This window comes from Anser anser (genome assembly GCF_964211835.1).
Source record: "Anser anser genome assembly, chromosome: 2".
Lineage (NCBI taxonomy): Eukaryota > Metazoa > Chordata > Aves > Anseriformes > Anatidae > Anser > Anser anser.
The window spans coordinates 60,903,566-60,914,493 of NC_139721.1; the positions used below are offsets into that span (position 1 = coordinate 60,903,566).

General features: G+C 32.7%; 1 protein-coding gene across 6 annotated transcripts in view; it reads right to left on the reverse strand.

Annotated features, from left to right (window-relative positions):
* NETO1 (neuropilin and tolloid like 1) overlaps positions 1-10,928 on the reverse strand; it is an 88,548-nt gene that overhangs the window by 68,795 nt on the left and 8,825 nt on the right. For all 6 annotated transcript variants that reach the window (XM_083821912.1, XM_083821911.1, XM_083821910.1 and 3 more), the window contains exon 4: positions 2,861-3,109. In XM_083821912.1, coding sequence (XP_083678038.1) covers positions 2,861-3,109 — 249 coding nt within the window. The remainder of the gene's footprint in view (positions 1-2,860; positions 3,110-10,928) is intronic.

A 10,928-nucleotide genomic window follows, 5' to 3' on the forward strand; every position in this document is an offset into this window, starting at 1 on the left:
TTTCATCTTTCAGAGTGCTGAAAAGTGCTTTGAGAAAAATAAGTACTGTTCTATTTAAACAGAATAGAGCTTATGACAAGACAGTGATGCTTGTTTCAAGATGCCTGAGATCCCAACCTGTTGAGAGACTGCTGAAATTCCTCTGGTGTTTTGCTTCAGTTGAAGAAGCTCAACCTTTGCACAGAGTCTAGGACTCTGACCATTTAAACTCCAAGAGATCAAAGAAATTATGAAACAGAAAAGGCTTAGTAAATGCAAAATATTACTTTATTCCTTAGAATTCTTCTATATAATTTATTTTTTTAGGACTTAATGCTAACTAGTTTTAAAAAGCCTCAGGTGACAGGACTCTTTCCTTTTGCACAGACTAATAAGTCTGCATTGGAACATTTGTCCAGTTACCCTAATTGATCTTTTTCTTCCAATTTCATCCAGTTAGCTATTTATGTACACCCTGGAGACATAGTAAATAATTTCTTTTCTTGTTTCTCTATGTACCAGCCAAATAGTAATAAATGGTTGCAGCTTCAATTTAGTCAAATTTACTTACTTATTTTTTTATGTTGTCATACTTCCACACACACACAACCACACTCAACGTCACATTTCTTTTTAGCAACAAGCAAAAGCCTTGATCTAGTTACCACCGGCAAAGGTAGCAGTCGAGGAACTTTTCAGCAGTGTGTGAGGACCACTCAGGTGGGGACCATCAAAGACTGATGGTACTAAACAGACACCTCTATTTTTCTCACCACCAGGATGGAGGAAGCCTCCTACACAAGACTGCAGTTAGACTGAGTTTGTTGCTTGCACTTAGTGAGATGGAGGCAACAAACTGCATCTCCCTGAGCATCATCTGCTCTAGAAAGAAAAGTTCCAGAATTCTTCCTTATTTATATATATATATATCATATTATTGATTTTTTTTTAAAGAGAGGTTAGCTGAAAATTTTCTTCTGATCTTTTCTATGCAAATAGTTTAATTTCAGAAGTAGTCACTACCCAGAACGGATCCAGAGGGTTTAAGTGATAATATCTGGAACCAATGCCTCTCTGTTACTCTGTTACATACTTTTGAAAGCTGTCACTCTTTGATGAGTTGACGGTCATCCCTTTCACTGCAAACCTTTGGACAGTGGATCTCAAAATGTCAGGCCTAATCCATTCCACCTAATAAACAGCTGGTCAAGCAATTCGTCTAGAAAGATAACTTCATCCTATTATTGTTGATTAAGGAGGCAGCAGTGCTGCTTTGCACTTGTAAAATTAATCATATCCTCATTCTGGCCAATATTCATAGAAGTCCATTACCATTTGTATAGCTTTCTGTTACAAACTATGAGGAAGAAGAAGAGAGGAAGAGGCAGAGATAATAATAATAAAAGAGAGAGCTATTGCATCTGAAGTTGGGAATAATTTATACTGCTACAGTAATATAGATCAAAAAAACATTGATCTCAGTGTAGAAAACCACATTACATCAGGAGAAAATGAATGAGGATAAAACATGGTGCATTAAGTTGTTTTTCACCTGAGAGTTTTTTAGTTGGCAGAAACTTCAGGTCCTGCTATGAACATCTTTTCACTCATAATGCATATCTCTTTGAAACAAGGACATGAAATCTAAAGGAAAGAACTTTTGGGGAAGATGGTGAGGAAAATGACAAAAACCCACTGAGAACTGTGTGGAAAAAATACAATTTCATCTATTGTCTTTGCATTTACAATAGATATGTTTATCTGACTCTCAGGTTATTCTCCAAAGAAATTCTGTGTTCTGTTCCTCTTTAAACCTTCTAAATATGTTTTCCCTCTGGAATACAGTATATTTGACTTAAAAGAATACTGAACTACCCTGTGTACTTTTATAACTATTTTCTTTGCATCAGAGAAGACCACAGAAAGGAACACTCAAGTATTCCTGGTATCTTTTATGGTGCTAGTGGAAAAATTTAGCAAGTAGAATGTTGAGCCAGTTAATTTTAGTAGATATTCTAAAAAATATCATTCCACCTGACACAACAACTTAGTTGAAACAATAGTGACATAATTGACAAAATTACATAATAATTATAGTGCTTTGGAGTAGGCTATATTAAGGTATGACTCATCACTCAAAACAAGAAAGTACAGAACTATGTCAAATACAGCAGTGCAGTGCAATATATTGTAGCTTCAGCCAAAAATGAAAATTAAGATCAGCAATCTTTTGTTAATAAGTGGGGGAAAAAAAGAATGGGAAGTTTGCCTAAGAATTTTACCTTACTTTAATGAATTGAGTTTAAAAATTGACAAAAAGGGAATAATTGTGCAATTACAATTAAGATTTACATTTTTTTTTTAATTTTTTTTTTTTTAGAAAAATACTTAATAGCTTTTAGTATTTGAATCTCACAATTATGGCTACAGTTTGCTTTACTCCTCTGATAGGGAAATGATTGATGGAAAAACAACAATAGAATTTTCTGAGATAATTAGATTTTTTTATTAGAATACTTTCTCAATGATCATTTTGAAGGAAAAGCTGTACAGTCTAACAATCAAGCAAGAAACATATAACTACCCATTAAATATTTTGAATGATTTTCTATAAAATTATATTGAAAACAATTCTTTTAAAAACTACAGAGGCTGAGTATATGTATCTTGGACAAAACTGTACTGAAAATTTCTTCCTTGAATTAGTCTTACTAGTTATGCAAAAGATATATACCTTATGCCATTTTCTTATCTATGAATACTTCCTTTGATATTAAATATAGTCCTCATTAATATTAATTACAATGGCACAATTATACCTCATTAACAAAGTTACTATGATAAGCTTTTTCTATTAAAAAGTATGATGTTTTGTACTCACCAGGTGTAAAATTATATCGAGCAGAAAACCCCATAGATTCCAGCTCACCATCAGCAAAAAATTTAATCCACAGAAATCTGCCACTGGATTTTATCATAGGTGGATTTTGCTGTCCACAGAAACGTCCAATGATTGGGGAAAAGCCAAAAGGTCCATCTCGTACTTCAATATGGTCAAATTTACACTCCCAAGAAGGTTCTATGGAATATTTTTCATCAAAGTGTAGTTCAATGCATTGTCTAGGGGCAGCTAGAAATGAAAAGAAAATGAAATTATTTTCTGAACCAAAATCCTTAAAATCTGAAACAAAACGTAAGAGTATTAAATATATATATTTATGAATCTTAACATATGCATCAACATTATCCTTAAAAACAGTATTTTCTGTTTTTGAAAATTAGTACTTTTTTTTTTTTTTTAGATTTTGCATCATAAGCTTACTCATCTGTTCTTCTTTTAGAAGTGCTTATGACAGTAGTTTTTAGTGAAACTAAAAGAGATATGTTTGATGTAAAACAAAATACAGCCTAAGAACGATTGGTTCAAGCACAAAATCTTTCAAAGAATCTTATATATCTGGAAAACCAGTCTTGTTTTGAGGGGAAAAGTTAATCAGAATACTTTTTAACCTGATGATCACAAAGATGAAGAAAAGTCTGATCGGAACTGTGCTATAGGACTAAGCACACATTCTATTCCTATATGTACAGTAGTCAATGACTGGCTTAAATATAATCATCTCATTTATAACCTAGGAAAAGTGAAGTGAATTTTCATTTAAGAATAACAATGAAGCAAAATTAACTAAGTAAAGAGTAAAGAATACTCTGCAGAAAAAACTTGAAGAAACTTATAATGGTCACCTCAGACAACAACAACAACAACAATAATAATAGTCTTTATTCATAGCTTAGTACCAGTATTCATAGGCAAGTAGCAGTCACAATGATCTCAAAAACAAGATTTGTCTAGCCTTTTGTGTAAAAAGAAAAACACTTATTTTTTGAACTATACCATTTTGTTAAAGGGAGAAAATCATAGTTTTGTCTAGAAATTTTAAGATGCAGAATCCCTGGGGTATGTACTCCTGCAGTTAATCCTGTCCATAGCTAAAAATGTACACTGGACGTATGTTTACAGATCTTGGTGTAATATACTTTTTTTTCTAATAAAGTTTTCTGCTAAGACAAAGGTTTGTTGTGTCATTGCATCCTCCACCTCTCATGGGATCATGTTCTACACCTTACAAATATTAGAAGAGACTGAAATTGCTATGAGCTTTGCCCAAGTTATTATGCTTTTCACATTAAAATATACAAGATCAAACTCCAGGTTTACTGCATAAGCTTAACATGGCAACTACTGCCACTCTGGCAGCCAAATATCCTTTTATTTCTTACCTCAGCAACAGTGAGAAAATGATCAACATGGCCAGAAAATAGATCACATATACATTTTTAAATGGTTGAAGATGAATTTTTTGGGATGAGCTCCTTAGTCAAGTAAGAAATGAGAATAATTAAAATGAACAAAATAAGTAGATTCGAGGTAAACCTTATACCCTTATCAGACAGATCCCTGTTGCAACTATCTTATATAAATTCATACAGGCTCATTTTATAAGATTCTGAAGAGTTAGCTTTGAAATTAATAACACAGGTTATTTGAAAAGAAGAAATATTTTAATAGTTTTACTTCTAATTTTAATATGTTTGTGTGATTCCTATTTATTGAAAGATTTAACATAGAAAATACAAACTCCTTACATACTGCTACAAAATTGAACAAGTTCGCAATTAAGAAAGTACTTATTATAGGCCCACTGTTATTTAAAGGAAGTTGTAGGTAATTGAGTTATATGTATTTCTCTGTAATACTTTCATCCTGTGATCTTTTTGTCTATCCAAGTTTAATAGAAAAATCAAAACTTAAAACTTTATATGGAATTATATGAAATTCACAATTCCTGGAAATGAAACTATTTTGGAAGTGGGAAAAAAAATTAAAATCAGGGAATAAAGTTTGTAAAGACAATTAATGCTACCTTGGGTGAGGTTTAAATACAGAAATAAATCTTTTAGATTATAGTAATAGTCTGAATAACTGGAAGATATCATTGATTTTTTTTTATATGTTTCTATTCTCAGTGTCATATATTTACAATAAATATTGTTTTAAACTTAACTAAAAAATACTAGGGGAGAAGAAAGCAATCATCACCTTGCAGTCTGCAATTATATTTTGTATGCCCCTATTCTATGCAAAGAGATTTGTTAAGAGCTATTCGTCATTCATCTAGGGACTAGAGTTAAGTATCAGAAACTCCAACAGAGTAACACTTTGGGTAAACTTGAGAATTCTTATTAAGATTTGTAAGTTTTATATACTCACTATCCAAAATATAATGTTACTAACCTACTTAAAGATTTATTTTAATTTGTTAATGTTGCAAACTAGGTATGAAGATTAATTCCATTAGTACTGTTAGTGTCAAACAGCATCTTAACACAGCGTATAGCTACTCTGCTTTCCATGGCAACAAGGAGATACCTGCTTCAAAAATGACCTTTGCCATCGTTCTTGTGTATATGCCATTAACATAACACATTTGTCCTCATTAAACTATCAGTGTTAAGTCTCACTACTCCATTTTATACTAAGGCTTACCAGTGCAAGCCTAGTTAAAGCAAGTTAAATCCTTAGCAAGCCTTGCTTGAACCCAAAACTCATTTAACATATGGTAAGAATGGGCATAAGGCCCTCTCTGAGTTATACATATCATACATATTTTTGTTGTTGTTGCTGTTGAAAAGAAAACTTAAAGTCCATTATAATCTCACTATAATATAAAAGGAGTTCTGGTAAAAGGACTTGTAAAAAGGTAAATGAAACTCAGTTGTACAAACAAGCATAAAATTAACTGATTCGGTAGAAGTATGGCCTGTTAAAGACTACACAACTTTCATAGTATCCATACAGAACTCTGGATCTCACATTGCAAACTAGTTTTAGGATCAACATGTTGCTATAGTTTACTCTCTTCTATTTTTATTTATTTTTCAACAAAGTCAAGATAAGGCTTATTCTAGTCTAGCTCAGTTCTTGTTAAAGGATCACAGAAAATCACATCAGCTCAAGGAAAGTTGAAGGAAGATTTGACTTTTCGCCAGGTCTCCCTTGTATACAGGCTGTACCACTGCAACAATGGAATATTGACAGTTCATCAGCACTGCTTCTCCACTGCTAAATAAAACAAGGCTGGGGGCTGAGCCACTGAGTGTCCTCACTCCTTTAACCATTAAAAACACCTCCTGGCATGATTTTGTCCCATGCCAGTCAGAACTGCCAAAAACTTTCTTAGGCATGATGTGGTGGTCCTCATTGGTCCAGGGCTATTCACAACTAGTTTGGATATGTACTATTCACTAGGAAGGTGAAAGGATGTTAGATTGTGCCAATCAGTCTTAGGCCTGACTTAAGTTTTAGTACAGCCCTGGTACAGCCCGTGTCCCAACCTGCTCTGCACACGAGCCCAAATGGTTCTAGGTTCTTTCTCCTGACTTGTCTGGGGAATGTAACATTTTGTGTTTCTGTAACTACAGTGACTGTGGTGATTACAGAATATTGGGCAAAGATAGGAAGGAATACTGCGCAAGTATCCATGCTACCTTTCCACTATGTGCTTTCAAATATACTTCCATGCTTCATCTTAGAGCAAAAAATTAAATGTTTTGGTTGCAATAATCTACCTAAGAAAGTGATTCAGATCTTCCTGAAAATGACAGTAAGGGAAGAAAACACATGATTAATACTCGCAACTTTAGCTACCATTTAGCAAAAAAAGTGTCTTTTTAGAATTATACTCTGACTTTTACAACGGGTTTCTTTACTATAAGTGAACTGAATCAAGCAGGTATTGTATGAACACACCTCATGCCACAGTTTTCCTTCCACAATAAACTGTGTGCAAATTTATAACTTACAGAAATAGAGTGATAACACGTACAGAATGATGACTAAGAATAATGTATAATTATAAAAAAAAAAATAAAATGAGTAAACTACCAGCAGCCACAACAATAAAAAGAGAATATATATCTCTTACACAATGGAGCAGAATCTGGCCATCTAATCAGAAAAGAAGGGACAAAGTGGTCACTTCTGGCATCCTCATTCACAGGTAAACCATATTCACATCTTCAAAAAAATTTTTGATGGTTACAATGTCAGAAAAAAAGATGTTCTAAAGTCCAAATTAAATATGTTGAAGCTATCTAATAAAGTGATTGTACTTCAAATATTAAAATTTTCCATATTTAGCTTCTAATTATCTGTCTTCAAAGATGTTTACTACCATGGAAATACTTCTTAATGCTTACATGTCTATCATCTTTCATCTAATTATCTTACACAAGTGCTATCTTGAGATTTTACATTCAATGAAAATAAAAGATATTGGGTTCCAACTTGCAGAACATTTTCAGCAACAAACACGCAATTAAGGTTTTAGTTCTGATCAGCCTCTAGGTCTGCATAACTGACAGCTGAAGTTAAGCAAAAGAATCTGTTTCAATTTATGCAGTAGCATGGAAATGAGACACTGAACTCAACACCTAACCCCATCTATATGGTCTGTACAGAACTAATAGTTTTGAATAGTCCTTGATATTTCTAGTTGTTCAGCTATTATTGACAAGTGAATCACTTATAACCTCCTTTTGAAAGAAGATTCTTTCCTCATTTTGATGAACACTTTTTGGACACAAAAATCACCATGAAAAACCAGAGAACTTTGACATGAGATTTTTCGTACAGTGAAATATCTAGAAATAAAGTGTTTAATGGTCTTAAGTCAAAAATATGGAAGACCTTCAAGAGAGCTAACTTTAAATATCCAAAAGTATATACAGTGGAAGATTTACTTTATATCTCCATAAATCAATTCTAGTCTATACCTATATTTATAAAAAAGCACTTAGTTATATAAATAAATAAATAAATAAAAAATAATCAAAACATATAAGATTCTAGATTTCCAAACCAGTTCTTAAAATATATTGTCTAAACTATGTCTATCCCTCTCCCCACATATTTTTAGCACCAACAAATCTCTTCCTACAGAAATTCCTGTGCATATTTCCCTTTGAAGCACGTGCCAAATTTTCTGCAGTCTGGCAAAGGCTAATGCTGCTGCTGCTGCGGTTGTTCTGAGCAGCTGCGAATTTTGCCAGGTAAGAGTCATGAATATGCAAAACAAGGGTAAAATTGGGGCCAACAGGGAATTTAATGCTGAGTGTACACTCAGCTATTTCCTACATTCTCTATATGCCCAATAAGACTGAACCAAAATAAATAAATAAATAAATAAATAAATAAATAAATAGTGCATTTGGAAAGGCAGATGGGACTCACCAGAAGCTCCTCTATAGCATAATAATTTTTGTACTGAGTCCATGACTTCTGGATGACCTAAAGGACTTCTTTTAGAAAGGCATCCAACCTGGACTTCAAAATTCCTAGTTGTTCCAACAGCTAATTGTCATTACTACCAAAATAGAAGGAAAAAAAAAAAAAAAAAGAGGGGGGCAGGGGGGAACAGAGAAAAAGAAAAAGAAAGTTCTGGCTGTTTGATCTTCTTATGCCTTTGACTGTTAGTATAGGTTCCACTGCAGTCAAAAATCCTTTTCCCTTTTAGAAACTCACAGTGTATGATCATGGCAATTTTTGCCAGCTCTTTTACTTCACCAAAGTAATTTTGAAATGATAAAAGGCTTGCATACATTTAAGATGAGCTAAAATACAGGGGGCAAAATTGTATTGTGAAATGAAATTCAATTTTATTACAACAGACTACATGCTACAGTCCTCACTCAAGTCCTTTAAAGTCAGTAGGAATGGTGTTTGAGAGAAGCCACCAGAATTTGCCCCAGATTGTGTATGATAGCAAAAAAAAAAATAATAAAAAAAATAAAAAGGAAAGAAAGCAAGCAGACAAGAAAGAACCTGTTGATCCACATATGTATTTAAATTCAGGTCACAAAGATGTCAGAACCTCGCACACTGAATTATCTAAGACATAAAAAGAGGAGAGAAGAATGTGGGAATGTTATTCTGGATCACATTAACAGTCCCCCAAGTTTGATGCTTGATATTCAACAGCAGAGAGAAGCTATTCCAAGTTTTTTGAAATCTTAATATTAATTATAGGAATAATATGTATATAGAGATGTTTCTAGTTTATGCTCAAGTTTAATGGATGTTTAGGTTCTGGATTAGCAAGGATTACCCACTTCATATACTGTTATCCTGCCTCAAAGATATTGCAATTAGTAAAAAAATTAATCTTTTTTAACCCTTTAACCTCAATATCTTATGTCAATGAGTACATAAAAGATATAGGAAAAGTTTTTCACTTTGTTATCTTTTTCTGTCATATCTATATGTTGTAAAAAGAATAAATTTGAACAAATTAGTTATTCTAACTACTGTATATATATATGTATATTTGTCCTTCGGTGTGTCTCTTTTTGCCTTTTTCCAAAACCATCACTTCTTAAAGTATGGTTACTGAGACATTTCTATTTATTTTGCTGACTTTTTTCAGACGTATCTATTCCTGATCTTTTTAGAAGACAGAAACAGGTAGAGCTGAATATGTTGTGCAGTATACATGGTTTTCATGAAATTACGTATTGATACAGCTGATATTATCACAGGTTTTAAGCTAGCCAGTTAGAATCCAAACTTTTGAACGTGGTCGGACACACAGTAGAAAGCAAGAGTGTTGTAAGAAATTATGAGATTTTTTTTTTTTTGCAAAAATGATTATTTTTTATAACAATATATCTATTGAATTCAGGCTATTTCTTGTACTGCTCATTACCCCAGACTTGTCAACATGGAATTTCATCTTCATCATAGAAAATGTTTGATTAAATATTTCCTTTCTTAATTGTTCTTAGACATTTCTAATTTGAGCTATTTTAAAAGTCTTTTTCAATTTATGAAGCCACCTTTCAGCTTATTAACTATCTTTTCATAAGCAATTAATTAATATGATAAAGACATGTCTTTACTATAAAGGACATTCAAACACCTTCTTACTAATGAGAGGAACAACTCATGGCTTAAGATACTGGATTAGGGTTTACAAAAGTGGTCATATTTTGTTTCCATAGCTCTTCTCTTTGATTATAAACCTCTCCATGCCTCAGTTTCCTGAAGATGAAATAGGCTTACTTTCTCCCAGCCTCATGGGAATGTTGAGAAGAGAATTGGACTACTATATACAAAAAAATGTGGATTTAGCAGTGTAAGTGTAAGAAAAATATCATAATATAATACTTAGTAGAGCATCGTTTATTATACTTATTGATTTTTGTTGTTTTAAAACAATTTCTAAACTATGAAAGAACTTTTATGTTTACAACGCATCTGCTTAAATTCTAGACTCAAGTTGGAAGAATATTGGAGAAGCATAACTTTTCCTCAAAGGGCTTGTTGACTTCTTGATTTATAATCACCTCTTTGCTTCTGACTAAATTAGACTAAAGTGTAATTCAGAGATCTCAGTCATTTTGCTGTGATTTTTTTTTTCCTAACCAAGATATACAACACTTACCATCAATCATTTCCCTGGAAGATTTTTATGAAATGTCTTTATAGCACTAACTCATCACTAGATTTGGAATGGCTGACTGTTTTCTGTGTCTTTTGGGAGATTCTAAAGCAGTTTGAATTCTGTATATGCCTTTGTAAATTTCTTGAAACAACTGCACCCTTAATAAAATAAATAAATAATTCTGTCCAACTAAGCATGGATAGAGCAATTATCAGTGCTCTATTTCACATGTATTCCCAACTTGTGTATGCATTTTTTTGGTTCCAACGTCTTACCAATTGTCTTAGCAATTCTGTTTTCTGATTCATCTTTTTTGTTACTAAGCTCTGACAGTATCTAATCTTTATTACCTTCCAGAGATTTATTTTTATAAGAATCCCTTCAACATCCGTTGTACTAAGATTGGAGAAAAGAAACCATATAACTTGCTTGTAATATACCTCTAGC